We start from the raw sequence: 24,900 nt of genomic DNA, 5'->3' as shown, positions 1-24,900 counted from the left end.
GAGAGGGCCACAATCTCACTAACTCTGGCCCCAGAAGCAAGGGCAAAAAGGAAGATCACTTTTTGAGTCAGGTCCTTCAATGCACATTCCTCATTATCCAGTAATGAGGCAAAATGAAGGACTTTGTCTAACGACCACGAAATAGGCTTTGGAGGAGCTGATGGTCTAAGCCTAGCGCAGGCCTTCGGGATCTTATTAAACATCTCGTTAGCGAGGTCTACCTGGAAGGCATATAGAATGGGTCTTGTCAGAGCTGACTTACATGTAGAAATTGTGTTAGCCGCCAGCCCCTGTCCGTGGAGGTGAATGAAGAAGGATAGGCAGAACTCCGTAGAGATCTCTTGTGGGTTCTTGTCTTTGACAAAGGCTACCCATTTCTTCCATGCAGATTCGTACTGCCTCCTAGTAGACTTACACTTGTATTCTTCCAGGAAGTCGATGCTATCTTTCGAGATTCCGAACCGTTTCTTCACCGCTAGGGAGAGAAAATCATGAGCTGCAGGGTTCGGGTTTTCTGTAATGAAGCGTAGACAGTCGACTTCTGGACTTGCTGGGACAGAACTGGGTCCGGGAGTGGTAGGAACTTCAGTCGTAGTTCCAGAGCTAGAGGGAACCATACACTGTTCGGCCACTTGTGGGCCACTATTGCTGCTACTCCCTTGAAGGATCTCAGTTTGTTGAGGACCCTCAACATCAGATTATGAGGGGGAAACAGGTAGATCCTGGACCATCTGTTCCAATCGAGGGACATCGCATCTACTGCTTCCGCCAAGGGGTCCACGTATGGGGACACATATCTCGGCAGCTTCTTGTTGTCCTTCGTCGCGAAGAGGTCTATCTGCAGTTCTGGGACTTGTCTCAAGATGAAGGAGAATGATCCTGCGTCTAGGGACCATTCTGACTCTATCGGTGTAACCCTGGATAGAGCGTCCGCGGTCACATTCCGGACTCCTTGAAGGTGAACTGCTGATAGGTGCCACTTCTTCTTCTCCGCCAGTCGGAATATGGCTAACATTACCTGGTTGAGAGGTGGGGATCTCGATCCCCGCCGATTCAGACATTTCACTACCACCTCGCTGTCCAGTACCAACCTTACATGGATCGAGTGACGTGGGGATACTTTCTTCAGGGTAAGAAGCACTGCCATAGCTTCTAGAAAGTTTATGTGAAAAGTCCCAAATAGCTTGGACCAGGTCCCTTGCACTTTTTTCCGATGGGAGTGACCCCCCCACCCTACCTTTGAGGCGTCTGTGTGGATTGTCACTGACGGGGGGGATGGCTGAAGAGGTAGAGACCTCTTTAGACGACTGGCTTGAGACCACGGTCTGAGAAGAGAACGTAGTCGAAGTGGGACCGGTCTCTTCAAGTCCCTTCGCTCTTTCGATGCAAAGGTTCTCCATACTCCCGCTGCATCTTTTAGCTGTGCTCTTAGCACTGGGTCTGTTACTGATGCAAACTGAAGAGAGCCCAAAACCCTCTCTTGTTCGCGTCTTGATATCCTCTCGGAACCTAGAAGTCTCCCGACAGACCCCGCTATTTCCTTCCTCTTTGACATCGGAATGGAAAAACGGTGTGACACTAGATCCCAGTGGATTCCCAACCACTGGAACCTCTGAGCTGGAGAAAGACGAGACTTCTTTCTGTTGATCATGAAACCTAGATATTCCAGGAACTGAATCACTTGTAGGGAAGCTTGCAAGCATTCTGCTCTGGATGCTGCCCACACCAACCAATCGTCCAGGTAGGCTACTACTTGGAACCCTTTTAGGCGTAACTGTTTGAGCGCTGCGCTCGCAAGCTTCGTAAAGATCCTTGGGGCTATGTTTAGCCCGAAGGGCATCGCTCTGAAAGCATAAAGTTTTTGTTGTAGCTTGAATCCTAGGTAGGGGGAGAGACGGCGACTTATTGGAACGTGCCAATATGCGTCTGACAAATCGATGGAGACGGTATATGCCCTCTTGGGCAGTAAGGCCCTTATGTGTTGTAACGTTAACATCTTGAACTTGTGGTTCACTATGAACTTGTTGAGTGGTGACAAGTCCAGAATGACTCTGAGTTTCCCCGAGTCTTTCTTGGGAACACAAAACAGCCTCCCTTGAAACTTGATGGACTTTACCCTCCGGATCACCTTTTTCTCCAACAGATCTTGGATGTACTCCTCCAAAACGGGGGTGGAGTGTTGGAAAAATTGAGGGCACTGGGGCGGAGTACTGTACCAACTCCAACCCAGTCCATTTTTGAGAAGGCTGTGGGCCCAGGGATCGAAGGTCCAGCGATCCCGGAAATACTGAAGTCTCCCACCTACCGGCGACACTTCACTTTGACTGCCCTGCAGTCTTGCCTCCCTGGCCGCGACCACCTCTGAATCCTCGTCCCCTAGAGGGGCGTCTCGCCGAACCTCTGGCTGCCCCTCTGGGTCTTGCACGAAACGTGGTTGATTGTCCCTCGAACACGGGATTGAATGCCGGGGAAGCTGATGACATGGCTTGGGGTACCCATTGGAAGGTGGTCGGGGTCTGGGCTACCAGTTGTGGTACCGGAGGCAAAGCTGGCTGCTGCTGCTGCTGTCTTTGTGGTTTGAAAGGCTTGGCTGGACGGGAGGAAAACCTTGATTTCTTCGCCTTTCCTTTCGGCTGAGGGCCCTCATCCGGAGAAGACTTCCTCTTAAGGGACAGGCCCCACTTCAGGAGAAGATTGCGGTTCTCAGTGGCTGCCTTGTCCACGACCTCTTTGACCACGTCGTTGGGAAAGAGATCTTTACCCCAGATGCTGGATGAAATGAGCCTCTTGGGTTCATGCCTCACTGTGGCCGAGGCGAACACAAACTCCCTACAGGCCCTCCTTGCTTTAACAAAGCAATAGAGGTCCTTAGTCACCGTGGCCAGATGGATCTTGGCCATTACCATGAACATCTCCGGCATCTTGGGGTCGCTAGCCATCGTCTCCATGTTGGTCTGGAGAGACATCGAGGCTGCCAGGCGCTCCTTTGTGTCCAATTCCCTCCGTAGGAGGAATTCCGACAACTTGGGAAGGTTTTCGCCGAACTGCTGACCTGCAATGTCGGCGTCCAACTTCCCAACCGAGAAAGTGAGGTGCACCTCCTTCCAGTCCTTATTGTCCAGCGGCAATGCCAACGACAGAGGATTGCATTCCTCCAGAGATGGACACGGTTTGCCAGCTTCAACCGCCTTCAAGACGGCCGCGAACCCCTTTTGCATAAAGGGGAAGGCCCTAGCCGGGGAGGATACAAAGGAGGGGTGCTTCTTACTCAAAGCGGCAACTTTAGAGTTTGACAACCCCCTCTCCTTCAATGCAGCTGTTAAAGTGGCTTGAGCCTTGGAGTGATCCAGGATAATCACCTCCTTTGGTTCCGTCTCCTCCTTCGAGGCCGGCTCCTTCTTCAAACGGACATAACAGTCCGGGTAGGCCCCTCTACTGGGCCAGAATTCCACCTCCTCAAGGGGAACTGAGCCCAGTTTCTCCGACATGACGATCTTCCCAATCGTCATCGGCATGTGCTCGGCATATCTCCACGGGTTGGCATCCGAGCACAGAGGAAGGTCCTTCACGTTGAGCTTCTTTGGAGGTCCACGTGATGCTGTGATCTTCTGCATCTGGAGCTCCAAAGTAGCGGCCTACTGATTATTCTCCCTCTGCATCTGTTGGATCATACCAACGATGGAAGAGAGAGCCTGTCCTAGCTCTGCTGGAAGAGCGGACGAGGTAGAGGGGATAGGTTCAGGGACCTGAACCGGCACGTCTGAAGATACGGGAACCTCTTCCTCCACGGCAATAGGATCTCGATCCTCCTCCTCGCCTTCTGCGAGGAGATCCTGTTCCGCGCGATCGGACAAGTCAGACATCTTGTCGTCCAACTGGATGTCCTGCATGGCATCAGCAACATCCTCCTCCACTGGGATCTGGACAAGAGGGATCTCCGGCCGAGGCTGGGGAACAACAGCGTCAGTGGAAGCTTTGGGAAAAAGGTATGCCCTCATCTTCTCATTAGGAAGATAAGGTCCAGTGGTGTTTTTCTGAAAACCCCTTACCCATAAGCGAAGCTTCTCCCTCGCTGCATCTCTTGACTCCGCCGACCTAGGGGATTCAAAAGCCTCTGATAGCAGGTTAGTACATACAGCACATACCTGCGGATCCCAGTAACGATGGTCATCATTGGAGGCTGCGCAAGCCGCGTGCCTCCTACACGAGACATGTCCGCAAAAGTTCTTACTGCGGACATTGCAGAAGACACTATCACACTTCGGATGCTCCTCCTGTAAAAGAAGAAAAATTTCCATGAATATCAAGTGAATTTCAATTCACATGTAACAAATGAGTATTCACCAAGAATAAGGGAAAGACACCTACTTGTGAAACCCACACAAACACCTGTGGAAGCCCACCAGCCAAAGTCACATAGTTAGTCTTTACTAGAATAACCAGAGAGCATATTTCCAAAGGAAATTAGGTGTAGCTCACACCTAAGGTAAAATTTTACCATTCCGGCCAGGGATGAAAAGAATTCTCTTTTATCCTTGTAAGGCGACACCAAGTGATTGCACAAGTAACACAAGTAAGATAGAAAAGACAGTGTTGTAACCTACTATATCATGGACTCCCTTGGTTGAATACACCACCAAAGAAAGGACTGATACAGTACCTGAGGGTGGTGTGCCGGCCGGCTATTGCCGGTCAGCACCCCCCCCCCTTTTTCGAAAGGCAGATCTCAAGTACACAACATCAGATCACCCCTATTGGGGAGAACTCCAGATCCCATGCCTGAACCGGCCGGCAGTGGTTGCCGGTCCGCAGCCACCCGGTTTGCACTGCGTTGCCGGCCATCATTCTTAGTGGCCGGCTAACCGGGCAGTGTAGCAGGCCGGCCGGCAGCAGTAAGTAAACCTTGCCGGCTGGCCTCCACACCAGGCAGCGCTCGGCTGCCGGCCCCACTTATAGTGGCCGGCAGATGAGCAAGAGACCGGCCGGCAAAGGTATATAACCATCGCCGACCGACAGCAAGAGAACTGGAGAACACCCCTCCCCACCGACGGCCGGCCTGTAGGCCGGGAGACGGCAAGGACAACACATACGAAGACAACAGAATGAGTGCCGGGCTAAGAGGCTATGAGCCTCTGTGCCCGGCACCCGAAAGAGTGCCGAAAGGAAGGGGAGACGCTAAGTCAGGCTTCCTAACCGCTGCTTACTGAATCTACAGACGGCAGCGATGGAGGGACCAAGAAAGGACCGGGCAGCACTCGAAGGAAGGGTCTCTGCCGGTCGGCACACTCTGCCGGCCGACAGGAGACCACGTCAGTTCCCCATCCTAACCTAGGCTAGGTACGGATGCGGACGACTGACACAAGGAACGGAAAATAGAAGGGAAGGACAGAGGGTCCTATCCAACCTTGCCTTGGTCAAGGGTCATTCCCAACTAAGACAGCTCATCTCAGCCAGAGAAAAGACCCGAGGGGGAGGCCGGGACTACTGGCTGCCTCCCAAAAACCACGGCAAGGAAGGAATTGCTATTCCAGAAAAGGGAACATATCCCGAATCCGGAACGGCAAGAGGACAAGTCTGAGGGGTCACCGAGCGAAGGGATCACTACTGGAACCCAACAAGGTGGACCAAGGGGGATAAACCCCTTATGCCCGTGTCAGTCAGCAAGGGAGACTCTGCCCCATGCCAGACCAACCCGGACTCAGACTAAACACTGTTGTACTGTCCCCCTCTGAATCAATTCAGATGGAACGGGAAGGTACAGTACTACTCCAGCATAGATATATTTGAAAATTAATTCAAACAAACCACTAGAGTTAAGCCTAGGGCTTAAACAGAGGGAAAGGGTTTGCCCCTTCCCCGAAGAGAAGGGAGCAAACGGGGAAACAGATAATATTATAATGACCTAAGACAACCTAGCCTAGGCACTAAGAGAATCGATTACCTAATTCACCGAAACTCACACCAATACTATCTTGGAAGGTACTCGAAAAGGGCTTATATGTATAACGTTGCCTAACGCTTAAAGCAATAAAATCACACTTGGAAGACTAATTATCATGCAGGAAGTACATAGGCCAACCGCTAGCCTACGAAGACTAGTGTTGGCAGCCTAGGCAAAACTTCGCCAGGCACACTACTAACGCATCATAACAGAATTCCTAAATAAGCTAAGTAGCTAATATTTAAGCGCAAAGGGGCTGGGAACGTCGCTCTTGCTAACAAATAAATCCTATTCTAGCGAGCGACAGCATCCATGATGCCTCCAGCAGGCAACAGCTCTTGTATCAAAGATAACTCTTTTAATTACTTTAATTTTAACCAAGAGCCTACATTTATACATAAAAGAAATAGTACTCAACTTATCCGAGGCAGAAGAAGTTGGAGAAAGCATTATTACACAAGAAATTCCAAGATTTGGTAGAAAACAGGGAACAAAACACCGAGTCGTAGAGCTACGCAAAAAGGAATACAGATGGCGCCGCGAGCGGCGCAGGGCACGTTTTCGAAACGGGGAGGAGAGATGCCGTACGAACGGCTCCCCCCTTTCTTATCGTTTTCGTTTTCTTGCCATTTGACCCCTACGAAGTGTTAACTCTATTCGGGGTATAGATTGCTATGAGGCGTGTCAAGAATACGTCCACTGATATTTATGATATCCCTAAGGTCTTTTTTAGGGATACTCGCTCCAGGAGTTAGAATTCTGGGTACCTGAAGGTAAATTCTCTGGGAATATCGCCGTAGTTGTAATATACCCTAGGAAGCTGCCTTTAAGGAACTTCCATCAGGACGACATGGCTTGAGCCAAAAATATATATATACAGTGGAACCTCTACATCCGATCGTATCTACATCCGAATTTTCCAACATCCGAAGTAAAATTCGAGCAAATTTTTGACTCTACACCCGAATTTTATTTCGACACACGAAGTAGCAATTTTCGTCGTACCGGTTGTATCCGAATTTTTCGACACGCGAAGTACAATTCGAACACGTTCCGACTCTACACCCGAATGTTTTTTTCAACACCCGAAGTAAACAATACTCGTACGCGTAGTCGGTGCTCATAGCGCCTGAAGTGTTTTTTATTTCCGCCGATAGAAGGCAGCACATCGACCTCGGAGGGACGCTCAATTAGCGCGGCTTGGGTCAGTCCTCTGTTCTCGTCGGCTTCTTGCGGTTGTGCTCTTTGCGTTCTGATATTAACTGTGAATTAATCGTGATTTTTTACGTGCATCCATTAACGATAATTTACGTAAATCATGGGTCCAAAAAGGCTTAGTTTTGCCAGTGGTAGTGATAGTGGTGAGAAAAGGAAGAAGGAAATGCTTTCTATAGAAATTAAGCAGGAAATTATTGAAAAACATGAGCGTGGCATCCGCGTGAGTGAACTTGCTAAACAGTATGGCCGTAATATGTCGACGATCTCGACAATCCTTAAACAGAAGGAAGCTATTAAAGCAGTGAAACCTTCTAAGGGGATCACTATAATTTCCAAACACCGTACCCCTATCATAGAAGAGATGGAACGACTTCTACTAGTGTGGATTAAGGATAGAGAGATCGTTGGCGACACCATCACCGAAACCGTTATCTGCGAGAAGGCGCACGCCATCTTTACGGACTTGAAGGAGGAGAGCTCTGGGGGTGATGCTGGGGAGAGTTCAACCGAGCCTTCCTCAGATGATTTCAAGGCATCTCGTGGCTGGTTCGAGAAATTTAAGAAACGGTCCGGGATTCATTCAGTTGTTCGCCACGGAGAGGCTGCTAGTGCGGACACAAAGGCTGCAACTGACTTTGTTAAGAAATTCGAAAATATCGTAAAGGAAGAAGGCTACGTAGAGCAGCAGGTGTTCAATTGTGATGAAACCGGGCTGTTTTGGAAGAAGATGCCGAGTCGAACCTACATCACTGCTGAAGAGAAGAAATTGCCTGGGCATAAGCCAATGAAGGATCGGTTGACTCTTGCTCTATGTGCCTATGCTAGCGGGGATTTTAAAGTCAAGCCCTTGCTTGTTTACCATTCGGAGAACCCTAGGGCCTTTAAAGCACACAACGTCGATAAGGATCAGCTTCATGTTTTCTGGCGATCCAACTCGAAGGCCTGGGTCACTAGGCAATTCTTTGTGCAATGGGTAAACCAAGTTTTCGGTCCTTCTGTGAAGAAGTATCTTCATGAGCAGAAATTGCCTTTAAAGTGCCTGCTATGCCTTGACAATGCACCCGCTCACCCCCCCGGACTTGAAGATGATATCTTCGATGAATTCAAGTTCATAAAGGTGCTGTATCTTCCACCAAATACCACCTCTATCCTCCAGCCCATGGACCAGCGAGTCATCTCTAATTTTAAGAAGCTGTACACCAAGCACTTATTCAAGCAGTGCTTTAATGTCACGCAAAGCACCAACTTAACTTTGCGTGAATTTTGGAGGGGCCACTTCAATATCGTGCACTGCTTAAAGATCATTGATCAGGCTTGGGTGGGATTAACTCGACGGACCCTCAATTCTGCATGGAAGAAGCTGTGGCCTGATGCAGTTTCTCCCTGAGATTTCGAGGGTTTTGACCCCGAACCTGATCCCGTGGTCAGTGCATCGGAAGCCGTAAAGGAAATAGTCTCCCTTGGCAAGTCCATGGGTCTGGAGGTCAACGCAGATGACGTTACGGAACTCGTCGCCGAACATCACGACGAACTGACGACGGATGAGCTCAAGGAACTCCATGCTATGTCGGAGCACATGAGTGATGACGAGGAAGAGAGCGAGGAGGTAGAACATGTGTTAGGTTCAGCGCAAATAAAAGAGGTGTTAGGAAAATATCAAGACGTGGTCGACTTCATCGACAAATACCATCCAAAGAAATTGCAGGTTTGTCGTGTAGTTTCTCAATTCGATGATGTTTGCCTAACGCACTTTCGAAACATTCTGAAAAGCCGTACGAAGCAATTATCTATCGATGCTTTCTTTAAAAAAACTGCGAAGCGAACTCGCGATGAAGAGGATGTAAGTGAACCGAAGAAAACGGCAAAGAGTGAAGAGGAAGAAAGTGAAACACAGAAAACGGAAAAGAGTGAAGCAAAAGAAATTCAGTCAATTTTAAATGTAAGTGATAGTGATTAAAATTACGTAATCATCAAAAAAAAAAAAAGAAAATGTAAAAAAAAATATAAAATATAAAAAAAAAAAAAAATAAGCTAAGTTATGTTAAAGTTCACTTAGTGTAAGTTAGAATAAGTTACGGTAGTGTTACGTTTATCGTAGTTAACCTCTCTACCTCCTCGCCGTCCGTCCGTCTCCTCTCTCCTCTCTGCGTAGCGAAGACGAACAACACCTGCGCTGGAGTTTCTAAGGTAAAGTGACGCTAAAAACCCGTTTCTTATTTATAATTTTTTGCTAATTCTTCTTATTTACATGTCTATTCTTCTTATTTACATGTCTATTATCTAATTTAGTGTTCATTATTCTCATGGGAAAGTTATGTGTAGTAGTTTATTAAGAAGTTATCATAAGTTTTTGGGCTCAACCACGGATTAATCCTATTTCAATGTATTCTTATGGGAAAATTCGTTTCTACATCCGAACAATTCCTACATCCGAAGTTGGTTCTGGAACGGATTAAATTCGTATGTAGAGGTTCCACTGTATATATATATATATACAGTGGAACCTATACACACGAACGTATCTACATCCAAATTTTCCAACACCCGAAGTAAAATTCGAGCAATTTTTCGACTCTACACCCGAATTTTATTTCGACACACGAAGTAAGGAATTTTCGTCGTACTTGTTGTATCCGAATTTTTCGACACGCGAAGTACAATTCGAACACGTTCCTACTCAACACCCGAATTTTGTTTTCGACACCCGTAGTAAACAATACCCATACACGTAGATGGTACTCATAGTGTCGGATGTATTTTTTATTTCCGCCGATAGAAGGCAGCATTTCTATCTCGGAGGGACCCTCAATGTCCTCAATGTCACAATGTCCCAAGCCACGCTAGGCTTGGGACATTCCTCTGTTCTCGTCGGCTTCGTGTGGGTGTGCCCTGTGCGTTCTGCTATTAACTGTGTTTTAATCGTGATTTTTTATGTTCATCCTTTAAAGGTATTTTACGTAAATCATAGGTCCTAAAAGGCTTAGTTTTGCAAGTGGTAGTGGTGAGAAAAGGAATAAGGAAATGCTTTCTTTAGAAGTAAACCAAGGAATTATTGAAAAGCATGAGCGTGAGTGAACTTGCAAAAGAACACCACGACGAACTTACTACAGAGGAGCTCAAGGAACTCCATGCTATGTCTAAGCACATGAGTAATGACAAGGAAGGGATCGAGGAGGTAGAACATGTGTTAGGTTCGGCGCAAATAAAAGAGGTGTGAGGAAAATATCAAGACGTGGTCGACTTCATCAACAAATACCATCCAAAAAAAATTGCAGGTTTGTCGTGTAGTTGCGCAGTTCGGTGATGTTTCCCTAACTTATTTTCGAAACATTCTGAAAAGCTGTACTAAGCAATTTTCTATCGATAGCTTCTTTAAAAAAAACTACGAAGCGAACTCGTGATAAAGAGGAAGGAAGTGGTTCAAAGAAAACGGCAAGGAGTGAAGCGAAAGAAAGTGAAACAAAGAAAACAGCAAAGATTGAAGAGAAAAAAATTCAATCAATTTTAAGTGTAGAGCGAAAGTGATTAAAATTAATCATCAAAAGGAAAATAAAGAAAATGTAGAAAAAAATATAAAATATAAAAATGAAAAAATAAATAAGCTAAGTTAGGTTAAAGTTCACTTAGTGTAAGTTAGAATAAGTTATGGTAGTGTACGTTTATCGTAGTCACCCTCTCTACCTCCTCGCCGCCCGTCCATTTCCTCTCTGCATAGCAAGACCGAAACCTGCGCTAGACTTTCTAAGGTAAAGTGACGCTAAAAACCCGTTTCTTATTTATTATTTCTATATAATTATTCTTTTTTACATGTTTATTATCTAATTTAGTGTGCATTACTGTCATGTGTAATTATGTGTAGTAATTTATTAAGGAGTTATCATAGGTTTCTGGGCTCAACCACGGATTAATCCTATTTCAATGTATTCTTATGGGAAAATTTGTTTCTACAACCGAACATTTTCTACACCCGAAGTCGGTTGTGGAACGGATTAAATTCGTATGTAGAGGTACCACTTATATATATATATATATATATAACGGATTTTGAGCGAAGCGAAAAATCTATTTTTGGGTGAGATAGCCATGTCGTCCTGATGGAAGTTCCTTAAAGGCAGCTTCCTAGGGTATATTACAACTACGGCGATATTCCCAGAGAATTTACCTTCAGGTACCCAGAATTCTAACTCCTGGAGCGAGTATCCCTAAAAAAGACCTTAAGGATATCGTAAATATCAGTGGACGTATTCTTGACACGCCTCATAGCAATCTATACCCCGAATAGAGTTAACACTTCGTAGGGGTCAAATGGCAAGAAAACGAAAACGATAAGAAAGGGGGGGAGCCGTTCGTAAGGCATCTCACCTCCCCGTTTCGAAAGCGTGCCCTGCGCCGCTCGCGGCGCCATCTGTATTCCTTGTAGCGATACACGAGGTGCTACAGATACTGTATGTAGGGAGGGGTCCTACAACCCTTTTCACTTTTTTTTTTTTTTTTTGAAAAGGAACAGGGCGGGTCCATCAGGACGACATGGCTATCTTACCCAAAAATAGATTTTTCGCTTCGCTCAAAATCGGTTTTTTGGGCTCAAGCCATGTCGTCCTGATGGAAGTATACCAGAGCATTACTGTAGCTGTGGATTCTCAATACGTGCCGTACTCCTCAGGAATGTTTCATAGTCAACTCGACTGAAAGACCTAAGATGTTACCGTTATACATCTTTTCACTAATCATAAGCCATGAAAGCGTTTCCTGCCCCCTACAGGGAGGAGTCCTACTAGACTCTAGAAACGAACGAAGAGTACATATACCTATGTATGAATCACTCGCCAGCCAGTACAATATAGTGGTCTCACTCTATATGAAGTAAAGCATAGTCTTACGGAACTACATCATCCAAGGGAAAAATCCCGACCAGCACCCTGGTCGGAGTAAAATTAGACAAAAAGGTTATATCTGCGTAGGATTAAACTTGCTGCCACCACCGTCCTCAGAGAGGGGTGGAGTCCTTTATGCTAAGGAAAGTATAAATCAGTGCAACAAGGCTTTGCATTAAGGAATAGGCTATTATAGATATCCCCGATTAATATACATAGGCTAAATGCTCAATAAATAACATGAAATCAATATAGGTGAAGGAGACGCAAGGTTCCCGAGAACAAGTTTATTGAGTAACAATAAATAGACATGGTCACCATAAATATATACATATGAGAGGTGGATGACCAACAATTTACACAAGTACCGTAGTGCATGGATGAATGGTTATCTGAAAGAAAACAATTAGGTCACTTGCCGTATACCAAGGTATCAAAGTTAACGTCCATGTTACTACTTTGCTGACATTAGCGTTAGCAACGCTCGGCACACCTGTCTGTACTTGTGCTACCATCACCATAACGCTGGAACAGTCACTGTGGGCTCTCAGAGCCTTCACTACTAGTTATATCAACGCATATAACTAACCACTCACCCAAGAATCAAAGTCCCAAATAATTCCACTGTTCCTCGCAGACTTAAACAGCAGGGTTAACGACGCAACCAACTGCTACCACAGACCTCTTTAGCTGCTCCACTTGCTTAGCATAGTGGCGAAAGAATACCCTGGAAGACTTCCAGCCAGTGTATGAACGAAGGTGTTCAAAATCCATAAAGTTAAAGAAGTTTAAGGATGAAGCAACTTTCCTCGGATCATGACCTGCGGGTGAACTGTCAGGATCCGCTCTGCGAATAAAATATGTAATTTTCGCCCTAAGCTGATTTAAAGATAAATTTGATCCCGATGTTTCTCCTCTGAATAGTTGGCCCCCATGGAAGTCTGAAGTTCTACGAAGATAGACCTTTAGGCATTCTACGGGACATAGAGATGCATCTTCTTTCAGAGGGCAGATTCTCCAGGGACCCCACCTGTTGGTGGGCAACTCGTTCTTAGCGAGAAACGTAGGGTCCGGAAACAGGTTCAGTTCTCCCCCATCCAGGAACTGAACTCGGCCCTCCTCTCTCGAGAGGGCCACAATCTCACTAACTCTGGCCCCAGAAGCAAGGGCAAAAAGGAAGATCACTTTTTGAGTCAGGTCCTTCAATGCGCATTCCTCATTATCCAGTATTGAGGCAAAATGAAGGACTTTGTCTAACGACCACGAAATAGGCTTTGGAGGAGCTGATGGTCTAAGCCTAGCACAGGCCTTCGGGATCTGATTAAACATCTCGTTAGCGAGGTCTACCTGGAAGGCATATAGAATGGGTCTTGTCAGAGCTGACTTACATGTAGAAATTGTGTTAGCCGCCAGCCCCTGTCCGTGGAGGTGGATGAAGAAGGATAGGCAGAACTCCGTAGAGATCTCTTGTGGGTTCTTGTCTTTGACAAAGGCTACCCATTTCTTCCATGCAGATTCGTACTGCCTCCTAGTAGACTTACACTTGTATTCTTCCAGGAAGTCGATGCTATCTTTCGAGATTCCGAACCGTTTCTTCACCGCTAGGGAGAGAAAATCATGAGCTGCAGGGTTCGGGTTTTCTGTGATGAAGCGTAGACAGTCGACTTCTGGACTTGCTGGGACAGAATTGGGTCCGGGAGTGGTAGAAACTTCAGTCGTAATTCCAGAGCTAGAGGGAACCATACACTGTTCGGCCACTTGTGGGCCACTATTGCTGCTACTCCCTTGAAGGATCTCAGTTTGTTGAGGACCCTCAACATCAGATTGTGAGGGGGAAACAGGTAGATCCTGGACCATCTGTTCCAATCGAGGGACATCGCATCTACTGCTTCCGCCAAGGGGTCCACGTATGGGGACACATATTTCGGCAGCTTCTTGTTGTCCTTCGTCGCGAAGAGGTCTATCTGCAGTTCTGGGACTTGTGTCAAGATGAAGGAGAATGATCCTGCATCTAGGGACCATTCTGACTCTATCGGTGTAACCCTGGATAGAGTGTCCGCGGTCACATTCCGGACTCCTTGAAGGTGAACTGCTGACAGGTGCCACTTCTTCTTCTCCGCCAGTCGGAATATGGCTAACATTACCTGGTTGAGAGGTGGGGATCTCGATCCCCGCCGATTCAGACATTTCACTACCACCTCGCTGTCCAGTACCAACCTTACATGGATCGAGTGACGTGGGGATACTTTCTTCAGGGTAAGAAGCACTGCCATAGCTTCTAGAAAGTTTATGTGAAAAGTCCCAAATAGCTTGGACCAGGTCCCTTGCACTTTTTTCCGATGGGAGTGACCCCCCCAACCTACCTTTGAGGCGTCTGTGTGGATTGTCACTGACGGGGGGGATGGCTGAAGAGGTAGAGACCTCTTTAGACGACTGGCTTGAGACCACGGTCTGAGAAGAGAACGTAGTCGAAGTGGGACCGGTCTCTTCAAGTCCCTTCGCTCTTTCGATGCAAAGGTTCTCCATACTCCCGCTGCATCTTTTAGCTGTGCTCTTAGCACTGGGTCTGTTACTGATGCAAACTGAAGAGAGCCCAAAACCCTCTCTTGTTCGCGTCTCGATATCCTCTCGGAACCTAGAAGTCTCCTGACAGACCCCGCTATTTCCTTCCTCTTTGACATCGGAATGGAAAAACGGTGTGACACTAGATCCCAGTGAATTCCCAACCACTGGAACCTCTGAGCTGGAGAAAGACGAGACTTCTTTCTGTTGATCATGAAACCTAGATATTCCAGGAACTGAATCACTTGTAGGGAAGCTTGCAAGCATTCTGCTCTGAATGCTGCCCACACCAACCAATCGTCCAGGTAGGCTACTACTTGGAACCCTTTTAGGCGTAACTGTTTGAGCGCTGCGCTCGCAAGCTTCGTAAAGATCCTTGGGGCTATGTTTAGCCCGAAGGGCATCGCTCTCAAAGCATAAAGTGTTTGTTGTAGCTTGAATCCTAGGTAGGGGGAGAGACGGCGACTTATTGGAACGTGCCAATATGCGTCTGACAAATCGATGGAGACGGTATATGCCCTCTTGGGCAGTAAGGCCCTTATGTGTTGTAACGTTAACATCTTGAACTTGTGGTTCACTATGAACTTGTTGAGTGGTGACAAGTCCAGAATGACTCTGAGTTTCCCCGAGTCTTTCTTGGGAACACAAAACAGCCTCCCTTGAAACTTGATGGACTTTACCCTCCGGATCACCTTTTTCTCCAACAGATCTTGGATGTACTCCTCCAAAACGGGGGTGGAGTGTTGGAAAAATTGAGGGCACTGGGGCGGAGTACTGTACCAACTCCAACCCAGTCCATTTTTGAGAAGGCTGTGGGCCCAGGGATCGAAGGTCCAGCGATCCCGGAAATACTGAAGTCTCCCACCTACCGGCGACACTTCACTTTGACTGCCCTGCAGTCTTTGCCTCCCTGGCCGTGAATCCTCGTCCCCTAGAGGGGCGTCTCGCCGAACCTCTGGCTGCCCCTCTGGGCCTTGCACGAAACGTGGTTGATTGTCCCTCGAACACTGGATTGAATGCCGGGGAAGCTGATGACATGGCTTGGGGTACCCATTGGAAGGTGGTCGGGGTCTGGGCTACCAGTTGTGGTACCGGAGGCAAAGCTGGCTGCTGCTGCTGCTGTCTTTGTGGTTTGAAAGGCTTGGCTGGGCGGGAGGAAAACCTCGATTTCTTCGCCTTTCCTTTCGGCTGAGGGCCCTCATCCGGAGAAGACTTCCTCTTAAGGGACAGGCCCCACTTCAGGAGAAGATTACGGTTCTCAGTGGCTGCCTTGTCCACCACCTCTTTGACCACGTCGTTGGGAAAGAGATCTTTACCCCAGATGCTGGATGAAATGAGCCTCTTGGGTTCATGCCTCACTGTGGCCGAGGCGAAAACAAACTTCCTACAGGCCCTCCTTGCTTTAACAAAGCAATAGAGGTCCTTAGTCACCGTGGCCAGATGGATCTTGGCCATTACCATGAACATCTCCGGCATCTTGGGGTCGCTAGCCATCGTCTCCATGTTGGTCTGGAGAGACATCGAGGCTGCCAGGCGCTCCTTTGTGTCCAATTCCCTCCGTAGGAGGAATTCCGACAACTTGGGAAGGTTTTCGCCGAACTGCTGACCTGCAATGTCGGCGTCCAACTTCCCAACCGAGAAAGTGAGGTGCACCTCCTTCCAGTCCTTATTGTCCAGCGGCAAGGCCAACGACAGAGGTTTGCATTCCTCCAGAGATGGACACGGTTTGCCAGCTTCAACCGCCTTCAAGACGGCCGCGAACCCCTTTTGCATAAAGGGGAAGGCCCTAGCCAGGGAGGATACAAAGGAGGGGTGCTTCTTACTGAAAGCGGCAACTTTAGAGTTTGAGAACCCCCTCTCCTTCAATGCAGCTGTTAGAGTGGCTTGAGCCTTGGAGTGATCCAGGATAATCACCTCCTTTGGTTCCGTCTCCTCCTTCGAGGCCGGCTCCTTCTTCAAACGGACATAACAGTCCGGGTAGGCCCCTCTACTGGGCCAGAATTCCACCTCCTCAAGGGGAACTGAGCCCAGTTTCTCCGACATGACGATCTTCCCAATCGTCATCGGCATGTGCTCGGCATATCTCCACGGGTTGGCATCCGAGCACAGAGGAAGGTCCTTCACGTTGAGCTTCTTTGGAGGTCCACGTGATTCTGTGATCTTCTGCATCTGGAGCTCCAAAGTAGCGGCCTTCTGATTATTCTCCCTCTGCATCTGTTGGATCATACCAACGATGGAAGAGAGAGCCTGTCCTAGCTCTGCTGGAAGAGCGGACGAGGTAGAGGGGATAGGTTCAGGGACCTGAACCGGCACGTCTGAAGATACGGGAACCTCTTCCTCCACGGCAATAGGATCTCGATCCTCCTCCTCGCCTTCTGCGAGGAGATCCTGTTCCGCACGATCGGACAAGTCAGACATCTTGTCGTCCAACTGGATGTCCTGCATGGCATCAGCAACATCCTCCTCCACTGGGATCTGGACGAGAGGGATCTCCGGCCGAGGCTGGGGAACAACAGCGTCAGTGGAAGCCTTGGGAAAAAGGTATGCCCTCATCTTCTCATTAGGAAGATAAGGTCCAGTGGTGTTTTTCTGAAAACCCCTTACCCATAAGCGAAGCTTCTCCCTCGCTGCATCTCTCGACTCCGCCGACCTAGGGGATTCAAAAGCCTCTGATAGCAGGTTAGTACATACAGCACATACCTGCGGATCCCAGTAACGATGGTCATCATTGGAGGCTGCGCAAGCCGCGTTCCTCCTACACGAGACATGTCCGCAAAAGTTCTTACTGCGGACATTGCAGAAGACAGTATCCCACTTTGGATGCTCCTCCTATAAAAGAAGAAAATTTCCATGAATATCAAGTGAATTTCAATTCACATGTAAAAAATGAGTATTCACCAAGAATAAGGGAAAGACACCTACTTGTGAAACCCACACAAACACCTGTGGAAGCCCACCAGCCAAAGTCACATAGTTAGTCTTTACTAGAATAACCAGAGAGCATATTTCCAAAGGAAATTAGGTGTAGCTCACACCTAAGGTAAAATTTTACCATTCCGGCCAGGGATGAAAAGAATTCTCTTTTATCCTTGTAAGGCGACACCAAGTGATTGCACAAGTAACACAAGTAAGATAGAAAAGACAGTGTTGTAACCTACTATATCATGGACTCCCTTGGTTGAATACACCACCAAAGAAAGGACTGATACAGTACCTGAGGGTGGTGTGCCGGCCGGCTATTGCTGGTCAGCAACCCCCCCCCCCCCCCCCCCCCCGTTTTTCGAAAAGTAGATCTCAAGTACACAACATCAGATCACCCCTATTGGGGAGAACTCCAGATCCCATGCCTGAACCGGCCGGCAGTGGTTGCCGGTCCGCAGCCACCCGGTTTGCACTGCGTCGCCGGCCATCATTCTTAGTGGCCGGCTAACCGGGCAGTGTAGCAGGCCGGCCGGCAGCAGTAAGCAAACCCTGCCGGCTGGCCCCACACCAGGCAGCGCTCGGCTGCCGGCCCCACTTATAGTGGCCGGCAGATGAGCAAGAGACCGGCCGGCAAAGGTATATGACCATCGCCGACCGACAGCAAGAGAACTGGAGAACACCCCTCCCCACCGACGGCCGGCCTGTAGGCCAGCAGACGGCAAGGACAACACATACGAAGACAACAGAATGAGTGCTGGGCTAAGAGGCTATGAGCCTCTGTGCCCGGCACCCGAAAGAGTGCCGAAAGGAAGGGGAGACACTAAGTCAGGCTTCCTAACCGCTGCTTACTGAATCTACAGACGGCAGCGATGGAGGGACCAAGAAAGGACCGGGCAGCACTCGAAGGAAGGGTCTCTGCCGGTCGGCACACTCTGCCAGCCGACAGGGGACCACGTCAGTTCCCCATCCTAACCTAGGCTAGGTACGGATGCGGACGACTGACACAAAGGAACGGAAAATAGAAGGGAAGGACAGAGGGTCCTATCCAACCTTGCCTTGGTTAAGGGTCATTCCCAACTAAGACAGCTCATCTCAGCCAGAGAAAAACCCGAGGGGGAGGCCGGGACTACTGGCTGCCTCCCTAAAACCACGGCAATGAAGGAATTGCTATTCCAGAAAAGGGAACATATCCCGAATCCAGAACGGCAAGAGGACAAGTCTGAGGGGTCACCGAGCGAAGGGATCACTACTGGAACCCAACAAGGTGGACCAAGGGGGATAAACCCCTTATGCCCGTGTCAGTCAGCAAGGGAGACTCTGCCCCATGCCAGACCAACCCGGACTCAGACTAAACACTGTTGTACTGTCCCCCTCTGAACCAATTCAGTTGGAACGGGAAGGTACAGTACTACTCCAGCATAGATATATTTGAAAATCAATTCAAACAAACCACTAGAGTTAAGCCTAGGGCTTAAACAGAGGGAAAGGGTTTGCCCCTTCCCCGAAGAGAAGGGAGCAAACGGGGAAACAGATAATATTATAATGACCTAAGACAACCTAGCCTAGGCACTAAGAGAATCGATTACCTAATTCACCGAAACTCACACCAATACTATCTTGGAAGGTACTCGAAAAGGGCTTATATGTATAACGTTGCCTAACGCTTAAAGCAATAAAAATCACACTTGGAAGACTAATTATCATGCAGGAAGTACATAGGCCAACAGCTAGCCTGCGAAGACTAGTGTTGGCAGCCTAGGCAAAACTTCGCCAGGCACACTACTATCGCATCATAACAGAATTCCTAAATAAGTTAAGTAGCTAATATTTAAGCGCAAAGGGGCTGGGAACGTCGCTCTTGCTAACAAATAAATCCTATTCTAGCGAGCGACAGCATCCATGATGCCTCCAGCAGGCAACAGCTCTTGTATCAAAGATAACTCTTTTAATTACTTTAATTTTAACCAAGAGCCTACATTTATACATAAAAGAAATAATACTCAACTTATCCGAGGCCGAAGAAGTTGGAGAAAGCATTATCACACGAGAAATTCCAAGATTGGGTAGAAATACAGGGAAAAAACACCGAGTCGTAGAGCTACGCAAAAAGGAATACAGATGGCGCCGCGAGCGGCGCAGGGCACGCTTTCGAAACGGGGAGGTGAGATGCCTTACGAACGGCTCCCCCCCTTTCTTATCGTTTTCGTTTTCTTGCCATTTGACCCCTACGAAGTGTTAACTCTATTCGGGGTATAGATTGCTATGAGGCGTGTCAAGAATACGTCCACTGATATTTATGATATCCCTAAGGTCTTTTTTAGGGATACTCGCTCCAGGAGTTAGAATTCTGGGTACCTGAAGGTAAATTCTCTGGGAATATCACCGTAGTTGTAATATACCCTAGGAAGCTGCCTTTAAGGAACTTCCATCAGGACGACATGGCTTGAGCCCAAAAATATATATATATATATATATATATATATATATATATATATATATATATATATATATATACATATATATATATATATATATATATATATATATATATATATATATATATATATATATATATATATATATATAGGACCTTCATAAAGGTCCTATATCTACCGCCTAACACCACCCCTCTCCTCCAGCCCATGGACCAGCAAGTTATTTAAAATTTTAAAAAATTGTACACGAAGCATCTCTTCCAGAGATATTTCCAAGTCACAGAGAGTACAAACCTCACTCTGCGTGAACTTTGGAAAGATCGCTTAAACATCGTGATATGCCTCAAACTCATCGATCTCGCTTGGCAGGAAGTTTCGAGGCGTACCCTAAATTCATCTTGGAGGAAGCTGTGGCCTGATGCTGTCTCTGCACGAGACTTCGAGGGGTTCGGGAAGCCTGGAGGCGAAGCCGAGATCGCTGACGATCCTGAACCAATTCAGCAGTCTGAGGTGGCTGACATCATACATCTTGGTATTTCCATGGGGCTGGAAGTTAGTGCGGAGGATATAGATGAACTTATCGAGGAGCACCACGAGGAGTTGACGACGGACGACCTGAAGGAGTTGGAGACAATGCAAGTGAGTGATGTTCAAGAGCAGTTCTCTACCGGTGATGAGGAGGATGTTGCACCTTTGAAAACGGCAGACATCAAGGAAATTCTTGCATGTTTCCATAAAATGGCAGACTACGTCGAAAAGGAACATCCAGAAAAAGTTTATACCAACCGTGCGCTTTAACACTGCAATGACGTTTGCCTAAGGCATTTTAGAAATGTGTTGAAAAGTAGGCAGAAACAAGCTTCAATGGATAGTTTCTTATTAAAGAGGTCAGCAGTATTAGTAGTCCAAGACAAAGGTGAAAGTGAAGAAAAGAAACAGAAAAGAGGAAGTGATGAAGAATTAGAAGGTGAAAGTAAAGAAAAGAAACAGAAAAAAGAAAGTGATGAAGAAGTAGAAGAGATTTAGAAAATATGAAAAACGTAAAGTTATAAAAAAGCAAAAAAAAAAAAAAAATTCAATTTTAAGTTTTATGTTACCGTTAAGTGTTAAAGTAATTTTTTCTTTCATTTTATAGTTTTCCATACGTAATGTTAAGTTTTAATTATTTCTGCCATTTTTTTATTTCGTAAAGTTAATGTGTTAAGTGTGTAAATTACTGTACGTAGTCTGTCACTTGTTACGTTTTCTGCCTTATGCCATCCTCCTCTGCCGCGACTTCGCTATCGGACATCGTCTCAATCAAAAGGTAAGTTTCAACTTTTTTGTTACACTAATTAACTGTAACCTTTTTTTCAGAGTAGAGGTATCAATCCTTAATTTAGGTGTACGTACAGGTAACAATACACCTTCACTGATCTAAATGCTTTACATACAGTACCGTAACTTTTATACAGTAGTAAAGAAAACGGACCGTTTTCTTAGGGCTTGGGGGGGATAACTTGGCTATAACTACATTATTGAATAATCTCATAGTGATTTCTGGAATGGATTAAGGTTTTTTTAACGGTTGGGTTAATTATTGAATGATAGAAATGGCTGCATTGCATGTTTATTACTAAAGTTTAGCGTGTTTATGGAAGAAAAGGTGACTTTTTGTAAGGCTTGGAACGGATTAGGCTATTCACATGTAAAATGCGACTCAGGATACGAAACCGCATCCTGAACGGATTACTTTCGTATCCTGAGGCATCACTGTACAGTGTATATATATATATATATATATATATATATATATATATATATATATATATATATATATAAATATATATATATATATATATATATATATATATATATATATATATATATATATATATATATATATATATATATATATAATATATATAAAACAGGCACTAAGTACATTGGGAATCCCAATTAATCAGTACCCACTGGCCAAGCTTTATTTATTAACTATATATATATATATATATATATATATACACACACACACACACACACACACACACATATATATATATATATATATATATATATATATATATATATATATATACACACACAGTAGTTCCTCAACTTACGAATTTACTTCGTTCAAGAACTAAGCTCATGCGTAGAAATACTTGTACAGTATGTCAAAGCAATTAAAGTAAATACATTAGCCATAATTTTGTTTGTTTCATAAAGAAATATTTTTCCTCTATCTCTTATTTCTTAACAGAAAAATTTAATTTCTTACAAATAAATCTCTGGAAACATAAGATAAGAACAAAACCATTAATGGTCATAATTTCCAGTCCTCTGCAATTTATCAATTATGTATTGTGGTCGAAATAGATAAAAGGTTGACAGTTGCCGGTATAGGTTGACAGCTCTGAGCGATTTATGAGCTAAAAAAACTGAAGGCTATACAATAATCTCCTGTTTGGTCTGGTGTATCAGAGTAACGTACTGTATTAAAACTGGATTTAATTATAATTGAAAATATTTCATATCTTCACATGATGGTAATTTTAAGATTTAAAAAAAAAGTGTAATTTTTTTCGTTAGCAAATACGGAAGGCATTGATAACTATATATAAATTATCATTTTCTTATCCTCATTGAAATAACAATTCTTCTAACAAAAAAATATTCAAGCGTACATGATTAAATATAAATAATCCAATTTCAAAATATACATTTTTTCAGAGAGAGAGAGAGAGAGAGAGAGAGAGAGAGAGAGAGAGAGAGAGAGAGAGAGAGAGAGAGAGAGAGAGAGAGAGAGAGAGAGGAGAGAGAGAGAGAGAGAATTTTTTTTTCTTTTAACTGTAATACATATTTATATTTTTCATCAGCATCATATATTATATATCAAATATTGCTTAAAACATAACGTATGTATGATAAAATTTTATAAATTACATTACTGTATTAGAATTACTATACAAAGAATTTCTCACTGAATAGTCTACATGTGTTAGCTACAAAGATGGACTGTTCTGATTTGTGTGGTCAGTTGAAAAGCAATTGGCCAGCGCTTGTACTTATTCCAAAGTCACGAATAGGTGGTTTTCTTTTTATTGAATATGTTATACAGTTTTCTTTATCGTGAATGCAAAGATCGAACCCACGAATATCAAGGCCCAATTGTAATGGACATCTTGGTCTCAATTGATATAAATAAAATATTATATCCTTGAGAAATACTATACAAAAACCAATACTGGCATTTAAATAAAGAAACCATGCTACCACTAAACAAGAAACAAAAGTGATGACTTAAGATGATACCACCTACTGGGCATCTTTCAGATGTTACATGGTTAGTAGTGGCAGCAATGTATTAGGCTTCTTACCAAAACTTCACTTCAAGAAACAATGAAAGCTAACGAATATTAACAAGGCTAATTGAAAAAGGATACTGAGTAAAATTCAGAGAGAAAGTACATGATGAATAAATAAATTATTAAGTTATCTGGCATTATTACGGTAGAAGAGGGCAGACAATTTTGCTGTGCAACCTCACAGAAACTGAATATACAAATGAGGTCAGCACACATGCTCTTCTCTACCTAGATGAGGGACATTGGGAAGCAAGGCAAATGGTTGATGATGACTCACTCATCAAGTAGAACTAGAAGCTACCAAGACCTCCATTCCAAGCTCAAATAGATAGTAAAACCAAGTGCCAAGGAGAAATCTATTAAGCCCTGAAACAAACTAGCTACAATAAAGGGAAAATCTCCTTAATTTATCAACCTAAAATGATGATTATAGGATCACTTGTTTAATTACTTCAGAAGTGGCTATTGCTGGTTGTAACTTCATGAGATAAGTCCTTCTCGTGATATAATTTTAACAAACTAAATTTCTACGTTACATCAGGATTAAACATAAGACCTCTCCAGTGAGAGGTGATGGTGCTATAGGAAAAGATGTCCAGTTGGAAAATATATACTTACATAGTACTTACGGATTTACTGGGAAGACAGTACACTTTTTATACATGTAAGTTTAACTCAACTTCCCAATCAAACAAAGGCTGAAATGACTGCATTTAATCAAAATCATTTTCAAAAACTATACTGATATTAATAGGAATCTAAAACCATACTGACTAACATCAAGCATCCTGTGACTCCTTTCCCCAGCCAATCATTCACAATGGATTCACTGTACCTGCTACAAATGACCAATGACTGACTTTCAATAGTTACTTCAAATGCAAGCACTGATACAATGCTAATTGAAACTATGTATAAACAAACCTTTCTTAGCCAAGTCATGGAGATGTTTATCTGCTAGCAGCAGGTTTTCTACTCGGAGCTGAAGACCAGTAGCACTTTCTTCAAGGGCATGATGACCAGACTGAAAAAATAAATATTTTTAATTTTCTTGGGCTTTGAGCATTTGTCAAAAAAACTTAAATTTCCTACATGCTTATCATTCATTATTCCAATAATTTATATTTTATGTAATCAATTTTTTAGTGCATATATGTTAAGTCACTCAGATAGTATATTGTATCACAGTATATGCTAAAATGTTATCTTATATGGTAGTCACCCACATAAGAGTAAGATGCACTCCAAGAGTGGGTTATCATGTTATAAAGTTTGTAAGTCCAATATGATTAACATGATTAAACCCCAATAACTGACTTTGCTAACTCTAGTGAGCTACCCTACATATGTATTAAATATCCCTAAAGCTATAACTACATAATAAAAAACTTGTAATAAGTTAAAACTTTATCCATTTATTCCACACACAAGCTGCTATCTTTGAAAATTCAATATGTGAAAGTTATTATCTATGAGAAGAGACTAACTGTATCAACTATTACTTTAAAAATTGGTGAATATAGACTAATGTTAAGTGTGGATAATAAATTGTCTTTTTGTGTATCATAGTACTTTTTTCTTATTTCTCACTAATCACTGAT

The 24,900-nt window shown here is 44.8% G+C and overlaps 1 protein-coding gene across 1 annotated transcript in view; it reads right to left on the bottom strand.

The window, feature by feature from the left end:
* The window catches only part of LOC137639547 (ATP-dependent DNA helicase DDX31-like), a 254,114-nt gene that overhangs the window by 30,746 nt on the left and 198,468 nt on the right, over positions 1 to 24,900 (bottom strand). Inside the window, exon 9 of the mRNA XM_068371813.1 lies at positions 24,224 to 24,323. Coding sequence (XP_068227914.1) covers positions 24,224 to 24,323 — 100 coding nt within the window. The remainder of the gene's footprint in view (positions 1 to 24,223; positions 24,324 to 24,900) is intronic.

Source organism: Palaemon carinicauda, chromosome 4 (assembly GCF_036898095.1).
Source record: "Palaemon carinicauda isolate YSFRI2023 chromosome 4, ASM3689809v2, whole genome shotgun sequence".
NCBI lineage: Eukaryota > Metazoa > Arthropoda > Malacostraca > Decapoda > Palaemonidae > Palaemon > Palaemon carinicauda.
The sequence above is the reverse complement of the archived record's forward strand: the minus strand, read 5'-3'. Positions and strand labels throughout refer to the sequence as shown.